At 52.9% G+C, this 12,182-nt stretch overlaps 1 protein-coding gene across 1 annotated transcript in view; it reads right to left on the bottom strand.

The window, feature by feature from the left end:
• Positions 1-5,397: 5,397 nt before the first annotated feature.
• CREB3L1 (cAMP responsive element binding protein 3 like 1) overlaps positions 5,398-12,182 on the bottom strand; it is a 35,085-nt gene continuing 28,300 nt past the window's right edge. The window contains exons 8-12 of the mRNA XM_027114871.1: positions 12,113-12,181; positions 10,024-10,123; positions 8,969-9,095; positions 6,322-6,589; positions 5,398-6,137 (exon numbers count right to left, since the gene is read on the bottom strand). Of these exons, the coding sequence (XP_026970672.1) occupies positions 6,101-6,137; positions 6,322-6,589; positions 8,969-9,095; positions 10,024-10,123; positions 12,113-12,181 (601 nt within the window). The 3' untranslated portion in view covers positions 5,398-6,100. The remainder of the gene's footprint in view (positions 6,138-6,321; positions 6,590-8,968; positions 9,096-10,023; positions 10,124-12,112; position 12,182) is intronic.

The following is a 12,182-nucleotide window of genomic DNA, read 5'->3' on the forward strand; positions in this document are numbered from 1 at the left end:
CTCATTTGATTCTTACCACAAGCCTGGGTGGTAGGTATTATCACTTCCTCCATGTTACAGATGAGGACCCTGAGATGTCATTCAAGTGCTCTATTTGCTCAAGATAGCTCAGGTGAGGTGAGTGAGTGGTGAGCCAGGATTTAAATCTAGGTCTTTTGACCCCAGAACTCATGCCCTTTTCCACTCCCTCGTGCTGCCTGCCACACAGTAACAGCCTCACATTTGCCCGTTTCCCTCATCTGTAAACTCCCAAAAGGCAGATGCCCCAGCTCTGCCTCCCCCCTCTCTCCTGGTCCAGCAATCCCATCTTGGATGAATGGTATAAATGGAATTGCATTAAACAGCTTGGCCACAGGGGAGCTTCCTCCCTAAAGCCAAGTTCTAAAGAAGCCCTGTTGCTGAAGAGGGTGGGCTGGGGCACTTGGGAGTTCCTCCTTCCCCACATCTTCGCCCCTGAGATTGCCTTTAGGATTGCTAATTTTCCAAACACCCAGGCCTCCTATACCAAGAATTATGGTAGTTCTAGCTGGATTTGACATTCCCTCACAGCTGCTTAGCTGCTGGGTTGCCGGTTGGTTTCTTGTTCAGCTCTTTCCTTCGAAGCTCTCCCCGCTCAGTCCTTTTTAAAGTGAAGCTTCTCCACTCTGTCCTCACACCTTCCCCACTTAGGACCAGTTGCTGACTGCATTATTTTTTAGCTGTGGCTCTGCCCTCTTCCCAAGAATCCAAGGGAAAAATGAAAGCCCCCCTCGCTCCCACCCCGACCCGCTTGACCACCTTCTGCAGCCTCTCCCAGCTGCAACTCTCTCCATGGAACGACTGCAGCCATCGTCTCTGCGCTCAGAAAACAATAGCTAATGCCTTTTGAGTGTTTACTGCATAACTTGTGCTAAGGCCTTCATGTGCAAGCTTTCATTTACCCCTCACAGCAGCTTTAGGAGGGTGGGTACTATTCTTCAGTTGAGGATGCTGAGGCTTCGAGAGGTCCGGTAATTTGCCAAGGTCGCATACAAAAGTGCAGCATGGACGTCAGACCCATGCTCTTAACTGTCACTCTGATGACAGAGAGACTCGGGCTCCTTTGGAGGTGAATTCCCAGCCTGTCTCCTCCATCCCAATGCCCCAAGGGGCACCTGTTACCCACATCAAATAGGTGCCCCATTTGGCCAGATGGCTTCTGGGGTGGTCCACCCTCTGGAATTGGAACCTGGCCCTGGCCCATCCCAGCTCCAGGCATCGCCCACAGCTGCTCTCCCTGCTGCTAGAGCTTTGGTTTCCAGGTGTAACAAAGGGTTTGTTGTGGCAACCTGAGCAGGATGACTAGCCCCGTGAAAGCCATCACACGTGTTTGCAGCAAGGCCAGCTGCCAGGGCTGACAGCAGAGGGCGGAGCTGCAGCTCCATCACTGGGGCCATACTGGGGATGTGCCCCCTTAGCGCTGAGGAGGCGGGATGTCAACAGGTGGCTTGTGCGAGGGGATTAACCCTGCCTCCTAACATAGGTGGGGAAGACTGCCTGGGATGGACAGGCATAGGGTGGTGACCGCAGATGACCATGCTTTGACCAACTTGCCAAACCCTGGACTCCAGGACGCCCCACTGTGCTTGGATTTTGTGCAAGGATAAGAAGCTGCGCTGTGGGGAAGGAGGGAGGAAGCTGTGCTGGGATGAGAGCTGGAGAGCTGGAGGGGCAACATAAGCTCTGAAGCCAAACAGACCTGTCTTCAAGTACCCACTTTGCCACTTACTAGATGTATGACCTTGGTCAAGTCATTTCACCTCTCTGAACCCCACGTTGTTCATCTATAAAAATACTCACCCTTTAGGATTATTTTGATTCCTAATTGGACATGTAAAGTTCTCAGTCCAATGCTTGGCGGATGGTCACAACTCAATAATGGGAAGATGCTAGATTTCAAGCCCTTTGCTATCAGGAGCTGGGTCTTGTTTGTGCTCCAAGGTCAGCAAGGTGCCATGTACATAAGGGATACTCCGTAAATATTTGGTTTTTTAAAATTTTTAATTTTGGGCTGTGTTGGATTTTCGTTGCTGCGTGCCGGCTTTCTCTAGTTGTGGCGAGTAGGGGCTACTCTTCGTTGTGGTGCATGGGCTTATCATTGCGGTGGCTTTTCTTGTTGCACGAGCTCTAGGCATGCGGGCTTCAGTAGTTGTGGCACATGGGCTTAGTATTTGTGGCACCCGGGCTTCAGTAGTTGTGGCTCATAGGCTCTAGAGAGCAGGCTCAGTAGTTGTGGCACATGGGCTTAGCTGCTCTGCGGCATGTGGGATCCTCCCGGACCGGGGCACGAACCCGTGTCCCCTGCATCGGCAGGTGGACTCTCAACCACTGCACCACCAGGGAAGCCTCCAGACCCAAGACTTTAACATACCACTTGGATGCTGACAATTTTCTCATCTGCCTGGGATCCCTTTCTGGCAAGCCCTAGACTTGCATGCTAATGTGAACATTCTACAGGCAGCTCAAATGCAAGATACGATAAAACGAATTCTTCTCTCCAAACCTGCTCTTCCTCCTGCATTCCCTGTCTCAGCGAAAGGTCTCATCCACCACCACCGTGGCCTCCAAGTCAGACATCTAAATGTCATGCCGGGCTCCACCCTCCCTCTTGCACTCCACAGCCAATTTGATGTCAAAGCCTGTTGATCATTCCTTCTAATTATCTCCAGAATCTGTCTCATCTTCACTATACCCGCTGCAGAGCCCCAGGACAGGCAAATCTGATTATCTCCAGCTTAACAATATTCAGCGGCTCTCTATCACCTTCAGGATAAAATGTTCTTTCTTTAGATCCCTGCAAGGGCCCTACTTTCTATCAGGGCCGGGATGAGGGTGAAGCAAGTTGGGGCTCCCAGGGTGCCAAATTTAAGGAGGTACTCACTCTCAGGGCTATACAAGCGCCTCCTTAAATTTTGCAGGCTAATCACCCCCCTTGCCTCAACCGGGTCCTGGCCCTGCTTTTCATGGCTCTGTGTCTGCACCTGACATTCTCTCCACCCCAAACACCCTGACCCCTTCTGTACCTCGCCAACTCCTACCCATCCTTTAAGACTCAGTCCAAGTTGCCCTCCCTGACCCACAGAATCTGAATTACATGACATTCTTCTGCATCTCCTTAGCATCCTGTACACCCCTCCATCACACTGACTCTGATGACTGGTTTACTCCCCAGCCTCCTCCACAAGCCTGGGGGACCTTTGAAGGCAGTTTGTTGAATGACTAATAGAGAGAATGGATGAATCAATCAGGAAAGGGGGTGTGCTAAAAGTTATTGTTAATAATAATCATAGCTTTGGCCCAGAGCCCAGACTTTAATGGCCTTGCTGCAAAGGCCTGTGTGTTCTAGCAGTTAAAACTGATGCCCCGCAGCAGGCAATGAGGTCCCCATCAAGTGGTCAAGATGAGGCTGTGGGAGGAGGATAGAGGATGGGGCTTGAAGGCCAATTCTTTTTATTTTTTAAAGATTATTTTTTGATGTGGACCATTTTTAAAGTGTTTATTGAATTTGTTACAATAATGTCTCTGTTTTATGTTTTGTTTTTTTGGCCGCAAGGCATGTGGGATCCTAGCTCCCCAACCAGGGATCGAACCCGCACCCCCTGCATTGGAAGGCAAAGTCTTAACCACTGGACTGCCAGGGAAGTCCCTTGAAGGCCAATTCTGCGGCTCCATAGTTCTGTCTGGTCTTGTCCATCTTTTCCTCTGGTGGGCGGCTGGCCCAGGCGCCATCCCACCACCAGGCCCCTTCTTCCGAGTATGAAAGTATCATGCCTGCATGATAAAGTCCAAATGCCAGAGCAAGGCATTCAAGGCCCTTCTGGATCTGGGCCCTGATCACTATCCAGCCTCAGTTCTCAGCATCCTTGCCCTTTACTTTCTGGCTGTTCTGAACTATTTGAGGGTTTCTTGAAGTTTTCCTGCTCTCTCTCCCACGTTTGAGGCCTTAGCCCAGGCTGTTTCTTTCTGGAATGCCCCTTTCTCTCTCCTGCCTACTTTCAACAGTCCTTCATGTCACCTCTTCCAGGAAGCCCTTACTGCTTGTCTGGGTGAGGCACCCTCCTCTGTGCTTGTAATAGCACCCTTAGCTTGGCTCTTAGCTCACTGTATTGACACTGCCTCTGAATGCACAGCTGATCTTTCTCAGAGTCAGTGTACGTTGGGCCCTGTTCTCAACACCTTATATGATTTACCTCATTGAATCCCTACAACAGCCTCATGTACTGAATCTTAGTTATATCCTCTTTTTATAAACGGAGAAGTGGAGGCTCAGAGAGGTTCAGGTTATGTAGTGTCTTAGCTTCCTACACGGCATAAGGAATTACTACAAACATGGCTTAAAACAACACATGTATGATTTCAGTGTCCATGGCTCAGATCTGGGTACAGCTCAGCTGGGTCCTGTGCTCAGGCTCTCACCAGGTGGCAGTCCAGGTGTTGGCTGGGCTGGGGTCTCATCTGGAGCTGAGGCCCTCTTCCAAGCTGCTCAGGTTGTTGGCAGAATCCGATGACTTGCCACCATAGCGTGAGGCCTTCAGCGCCTAGAGGCCACCCTCTCCATGTGGTTCACAGCAATATGGCTGTTTGCTTCTTCAAGGCCAGCAGGAGACTATCTCTTCAGGAAGGGCTCAGTCCCTCTTTTAATGGCTCTTGCCTGATTAGGTCAGGCCCACCCAGGATAACCTCCTTTTTAATTAACTCAGAATCAACTGATTTGAGACCTTACTTACACCTGCAAAATCCCTTTACTTTTTCCATGAAAGGTCACCTAATTACGGGAGTGACATCCCCTCACATTCACAGGTCCCCTCCAGACCTTAGGGGAAGGGATGAAACAGGGTGTGTGTGCCAGGGGGCAGGAACCTTGGAGTCATACTGGAATTCTGCCCACTGCACATAGCTAGCAAGTGGCAGCTCCAGTAGCCAAACACAGCTGTTCTTACTCCGAAGTCTGTGCTTTTAATCCAGCCGAAGCAAAGGATACAAGAACCAAGAAACTGGCAGGTCTTAGGAGGACCAACCTGAGTATGGCGTGTACAGTGCCTGGTGCAGTGCCTGGCCACCCTAGGTGTTCATTATCGCAGTCACCACCCCCTAAAGGCCATCTTGGTGGCTTATATGCCTTTCTGCTTCCATACTCAGCAATCGTAGGTACTTGGAGGAGCCTTGGGGTGGGGGAATTGCTGCAGAATTCTTTGACCATCTAGTCTGAACTCTCGCCTGGCTGGAAGAGGGAACTCAACGCAAACGCTTTCTCAAACCCCTCACCCCCAATCACCTCCGGTCAGAATATAAAATAAACTTACCCTTCTTACTCCTTCATCCTTCAGTCCCACCCCCCCGCCCCCAGCCCAACGATGAAAAAAGGCACAAAGTCAGGAATTGATGCTGCATCTTTTTTTTTTTTTACTTATGCCTTCTTAAAGCATGTGCTGAGCTGTTGGGTGAAGCAGTTTGGCAATTAAAAAGGCCCAGCGCTTGGGCAGCGGCAAGGGGAGGCCAGGTGAGGGGTGGGGGGGACCCTCTTTCCTGGGCCAGGGAGCAGCAAAGCCCGCACTAACTTCATAAAATATAAAACAAGGGAGGGGTGCAGGTCGGAGGGAGACTTGTAAAATACAATATCTTAGGGATTGGCAATAATAAAAAATAAGGTTCATTATTTACAAACAATTTCTGTTCTTGGTCTCTGTACAGTGGGGGGAGGGGTGGGGGGTGTGTCGGTCTGTTGACGTGTGTGTGTGTGTGTGTGTGTGTGTGTGTGTGTGTGTGTGTGTGTGTGTGGCGGGGCTGGGGCAGGGAGGCAGTGGTCCTGTTGGTCGTTATGAGAAAGGTAACCCAGTGAGTGGTTTATCTGAGAAGGACGGATGGCTGTGGAGTGGTGGTGAGAACAGAGTGGTTGGCCTAAGGGGACAGTCCAAATGTGCGGGGAGAGGAGAGGCCCCAGTCAACATCTGGGGCAAAGGTGGGCTGGGGGGAAGATGGACCCCAGGGGGCAGGGGTACTAGCCGCATCCGGGTTAGTGAGTAAGACAACCCCTCTTCTGAGTGCCAGAGGGTACGTCCTGTGTCCTTGGTCTTGGCACGGCCTAGGAGAGTTTGATGGTGGTGTTGGGGCCCAGATCCCTAGAGAGAGAAGAGAAGTCAAGGGTGACTTTGTCCAGGGACGACCCTCTCGCCCCTCTGCAAGCTGTCTGGACACGGGAGGGACGGGGCCTTGGGAGGGTGTGGCTGAGGACATGGGGACCAGAGGCAGGCAGAGGGCGGGGGGAGCCTGGGACCCCAGGAAGGGAAGGGGTCACCCACCCACCTCTCGTGGAACCACTCCTTAGGGTGGGAGAAGTCAGGACTGGTGCTGTTTCCACCGACGTCCTTGGGCCAGGCCTCACTCAGGTACTTGCTGGTCTCGTGGGTGCTGTCCAGGTGGTCATGCTGCAGGTGGTCCTGGGGTCGCTGCTCTGCCGGCCCCCCGGGCTTGATCTCCCAGCCATCCGGGGGCTCCACGGGCAGCAGGGCGCTGCGGCCATCCTCCCACGAGCCTGGCCCCTCATCATAGAACAGGAGGCTTCGGGAGGGCACTGGAGAAGGAGCTCATGGTGAGCCACGGTGCCAAGGGGCTCCCTCCCCATCCAGGCCACATTCAGGGCCTGGTGTTTAAGGACCTGGGCCCTGGAATCTTACGGGCCTGGATCTGAATCCCAGCTCTAGCAATTCTGAGCTGTGTGACTGCAGGCAAGTCATGCCTTTGCTTTCACCTTTCTGAGCCTCAGTTTGCTCATCTGTAAAATAGGAATACGGGGGCTAACCTCCTGTTGATGTGAGGTTTAAATGAGATAATAGAGTGATTGAAACTGCACTCAGAGAAAGTTAGATCTTCCTAAGCAGAGGGTACTGGGCTGGGGCATCTGAGACCTGGGTTCTGATCCTACTGTACCACTCACTTTCTGTGAGACCTTGAATTAATCTTTTTCCCGTTCTAGGCCCTAGTCTGCCCTTCAGGGAAATGAAAAAAAAGAAAACACAATTTTTGGATATCTATCGTGCGCCAGGCATGGCAGGCATCCTTTAACCTATATCAAATCATTAACAGAAACTCTTGGAATGAGATATTTTTAGCTCCATTTCACAGAACAGGTAATTGAGGCTCCAGGTTGGCAGGCACGCTGTCCCAGGCTAGTCTGCACTGAAGGTGAGATGCAAACCCAGGTGTGCCTGACTCCAGGACCCACCACCGCCCTTCTCACTCTCAGGGCCCGGATCTCACAGTCTATGTGAGCGGAGCCCCTGGAGCTGTGCGGTGCACCAGCTCTGTAAGCCAGCCTGCTCCAGAGGTCATCTCCTCTTCGCCCTGCGGACACTGGGCCTGAAACGCACTGCGCTCACTCGGAGGGTTTTTTTGAGGTACGCGGGCCTTTCACTGTTGTGGCCTCTCCCGTTGCGGAGCACAGGCTCCGGAGGCGCAGGCTCACAGGCCATGGCTCACGGGCCCAGCCGCTCTGCAGCATGTGGGATCTTCCTGGAACGGGGCACGAACCTGTGTCCCCTGCATCGGCAGGCGGACTCTCAACCACTGCACCACCAGGGAAGCCCTGACCATCAACACTCCCTCCCTCTCCCCCTAACCCCAGGCCCCCCACCCCCCCGCCGCCCCATTTCCATTCCTTCCTCTCCAAGGTTCCCTGTACCGCCCAACACACATAGGCCCCTCAGGCCTTGGGAAAATGGACACGTGGCTCTCAAGACCTTACTTCCCTGCCACCCACCTCCCTTAGTAACTAACTGTCCTGTTCTCTCCTTCTCAGGCTGCTCTGGTCCAGGGAGTGGTTTTCACTCCCCGCCTCTGCTTCCTCTTCCCCTAACCCTCCCCACGCAGCTTCCTCCCCTCAAGGCCCTGCAGGCTTAGCTCATTCTCCCTGAAGTATCCCTCCTTCTTGAAACTCACCCCTCCCCAGCTCCTCTCTCTCTGACCTCCCATCTGTTTCCTCTTCCTCCTCCTGCCCTGCTGGATAATTCGCTCCTGGTAAATGATGAGGGACTGTCTGGAAGTTCTTCCACAGGTCTATCTGAAGTATCCTCTGCTTCTGGAAACCCATACTATTCTTTGCTGCACCCTATACCAGTTCTCCCCTTGCCACTGTGTGTTGTATCTTTTCTCTCCTCTTGTGAGCTCATCAAAAAGGAAGCGATTGTGTTCATTTAGTAAGTGCCTGCTGTGTACCAGGCACTGTGCTAACGGCCTTTGTGCACCATGTCATTTAGTCTTCACAACAAATGTGCTCAGGAAGTGTGGAACTTGTAACTCCCATTTTCAAGATAAAGAAATTGAAATTTAGTGTGAACACACATGCCTGAGGTCACGCAGTTAGTGAGTGGCAGATATGACTGACTCTGAAGCTCTATGCTCTTAACAATCCTCACAGTCCCCTGTGGGATGGTAGCTATCTGAGCTCACACTACCACTACCCCGCCTCTGCCCATGACAGACATTACCAGTGGATCCTGGCACTCCTTCCTGTTGATCCTGAGTGGCGCCTCAGAGTCCTTCTTAACACAGTGCTTCAGGCAGCCACCACCATCTTACGGAAAATGTCCCTGGAGCTGAAACTGATTTCCTATCCCAGTTGTAAAATACTGATGGTGCTTAGCAGATGTCCCTACCAACTGGCACCATAATACATGGGGGCTAGGGTGGAAACATTCCTGTTATTCCCTAAACCTACCCCCGCAAGCCACTCCTGGGTGGGCTGGGAATCAGGGGCTCTTCACTGTAGTCTTAATTCTATAACTAACATTGAACACATCATAGACCCTTTGGGGGCCTCAGTTTCCCCATCTGCAAAATGAGGAGGTAGAATGAGACGGCACCAGCCCCAAACCTGGCTCCTCTCTTGTGTCTGGCTTCTGCTCTGAAGTTGGGGCTGGCGTGGGGGGAAGGCAGCCTGGCTCAGAGCACTCACTCTGACTGGCAGTGTAGACGCTGTCAGTGGCCATGGGGTCTTCCTTCACAGTCTGGGAGCCGGAGGAGAACTCAGGGAGGCAGGGCACGAGGGAGCCCAGCACCAGGACAAAGCACAAGGCTGCCACCTGGTAGTGGAGAGAGAGCGGAGGGGCTGCAACCCTGGCCCACCCCAATCCTCCCCCTGCCCCCGAGCCAATGGGGGCAAAAGGCTCAATATTTTTCCAGGAAAGCTGCTGCCAGAGCCAACCACCTCCTGCACATGGTGGAGGAGAAGGTAGAGGCTGTCGGGACATATCAGCCCATTGTAGGGGGGCCACCCCAGGCAGGGCTAGAAAAGAGGGGGAATTGGCCAATGTGGTTATCACCTATGGGGTGGAGGAATCAGGAAGGGAAGGAAGGGGTAGGTGTGGGAGGAGGCTGAGATTGGGGCAAGGGAGGGGAACGTATCTTCACACCAGATTCCCAGCAGGATTCCCAGGAAGGTGGGCCAGCAGGAGGAGGTTAAGAGTCACGGAGCCCAAACTAACCCCTGCCTCTACTGGGGCTTTGCCACCTGAGAGCTTGAGGATCTCGGAGGGCCTGGGGAGTGATTAGCCAGGAGGCAACAGGCTGTACAGCTCCAGGAAATGTGGAAGAGGGGCTAACAGAGGCCTGAGCCACAGCCTAGGCACCCACCCTCCATTCCAGAAAGAACCAGGTCCATACTTCCCCTCATCCCCCCAGGCCCATCACTCCACTCCACTGGGCCTGCAGAAGCTGCCTCCTCACGGGACTCGCCCTGCCATCCTCTAGCTGAGTTCACGTGAGTCACTACATATCCGCACCGTGTTAGAACTGGTCAGGGAAGGTCATGTCCTGGAAGGTTCCATGGACTTGGGGAAAGAGGCTGGGGTCTGCTGGAGCCAGTGCACCAGGTACTAGGATGGTTTACTCTGGTGACACCGCCCACAATATGGCCAGGCCCTTGAAGCTCTGCCCGCCCCCCACCCGTAGAAAGCCAGCCTGGGGAAGACCTGTCCTCCTGTGGCCCTGTGGTGAGGGAACAGCACCTACCATGAGGCAGGTCCCAGTCTGGGTGGCAGCCATCTTGTAAGGCCTGGAGATCTTGTTGGTGACCAGAGTCTGGAGTTTCTGCAGCTGCTGGAGCAGGGTCCTGAGGAGGGCACAGCGGTCACCCGGCAGGTTCTGACCCAGCAGGCATCTCTACCTCAGGGAGCTCTCCCGGGGAGGAGCTGGGCAGCCTCCAGACATGGCTTCCACGCCAGGTGCCCGTTTCAGTCAAGACAGAAAAGGTCACCTCCCACGTGGCTCCTCTGTGGTGTGGCTGGGTCACCCTATGGAGGCTCAGGGGTGCCCCACGACGCACTCCTGGCCAAAGGGGGGGTTGGAGGCGAGCCTGGACCACCTCAGCTGAGGCCCCTTTCTTTTTCTTACCCTGCACCAGCCACAGCTAAATTGACCCTCCCTCCTTTGTATCCACGGCACCTTGAGCTGATACGAAGGACACATCTGGCAGCTGCCTGGTATATGGTGAGGAGCAAGTGTCCAGGAAATGGTAGCTACCAGTTTTGTTAATTTTGTTGCTGTTTTTGCTTTTATCACGGCACCTGTAACACTTCGTTTATTTATGAATGTCTATGTCAGCCTCCTTCACTAACTATGGGCTCCCTGAGGGCAAGGACTGGGTCCCTCCCGGCGACGAATCCTCTGGGTACCCACAGAGGGTGCCCAGCCCACCCTTGGTGAACAAATGTTTAATTCTCTCTTTCCTCCACCCAGCCGGTTGGTGGGGTTGCAGTTCCCAGAATGTACAGCAGGTGGCGAAACAGCTCCAAGGGCCTCGGCCTATTTGGGACTAGGGAGGAATCTGGGCCAGAGGAAGGGGGTGAGGGGTGAGGGCTCCCGCCCCCCATCCCTGAGTCAGGGGGGCATTCTCCAGGTCATTCAGGGGAGTGGCTGGATCCCGCTGGAGAAGCTGGGGGAGAAGGAAGGAAAGAAGGAAAAAGCCTTCTGTTGAACCCCTGCTACATACTAGCTGTTGCCTGTTATTTTAATTACTCCCAGCCAACACTTATTACTCTCACAAACCTACTGTGGGCTCATGGCTGGTCACTATCAAGAATTCAGAATAATAACAAGAAAAAACGAAGAAGAAAAGCTAACATGAATGGAACATTCTCAAATGCCAAGGACAGTGCCGGCCCTTTACTTGCTAGGTCTCATCGCATCGTCACATGAATCCTGGGAGATACTGCTTCTATCATCTCCATTTAGACAGAGAAACTGGGGCCCAGAGAGGTGTACGTAACAGTTTTTCCAGGGTCACAAAAATGGCACCCAGAGCTGTGACTTTCCGTGGCTACTGCATGCCAGGCCCTGTGCGGGTTCCATACGAATGTTTCTCAAGCTTAATTGTGCACGTGAGTCACCCAAGGATATTGTTGAAATGCAGATTCTGATTCAGTAAGTCTGGGGAGAGTCCCGAGATTCTGCATTTCTTTCTTTTTTTTTTTAAAGGTTTTTTTGACGTGGACCATTTTTAAAGTCTTTATTGAATTTGTTACAATATTGCTTCTGTTTTATGTTTTGGTTTTTTGGCCGCGAGGCATGTGGGATCTTAGCTCCTCAAACAGAGATCGAACCCACACCCCCTACATTGGGAGGCGAAATCTTAACCACTGGACCGCCAGGGATGTCCCCTGAAATTCTGCATTTCTAACAAGCCCCCACGTGATGTTAATGCTGCTGGTCTGGGAAACTCGCTTCGGGTGGCAAGCATGTACACCGGTAGGTTCTAACTTTAGGATGCATCAGAATTACCTGGAGGGTTTATTAAAACACAGATCATTGAACCCTCCCCCTGGAGTTCCTATTCAATAGGCCTGGCATGAGGCCTGAGAATAAGCATTTCTAACAAGTTCCCGGGGGCTGCTGCTGTGCTGGTCCGTATCATCACTTTTAAGCACCTTACCAGCCCTGTCTGGTATCTAGATGGGAAACTGAGGGTCCCAGGCTGCAGAGTCCCTGTTTCTGGGGTTCTGCACTCAGTGACCTCTCCTCTCTCCTCCTCCCAGAGCTATGCCATAGCCAGGCACTGGCTGCAGGAGGGCAGGGGCCGGGGGACGCAGGTGGAACCACCCACCTGTTGGCATTCTCCAGGGTCTCCACCTTCTTCCACAGTTCGTTGTTCTCGGATGTAAAGGTCTCCACCC

Source organism: Aethalodelphis obliquidens, unplaced genomic scaffold (genome assembly GCF_003676395.1).
Source record: "Aethalodelphis obliquidens isolate GAN/ISIS:26980383/991018 unplaced genomic scaffold, ASM367639v1 scaffold14, whole genome shotgun sequence".
In the NCBI taxonomy this organism is placed as follows: domain Eukaryota; kingdom Metazoa; phylum Chordata; class Mammalia; order Artiodactyla; family Delphinidae; genus Aethalodelphis; species Aethalodelphis obliquidens.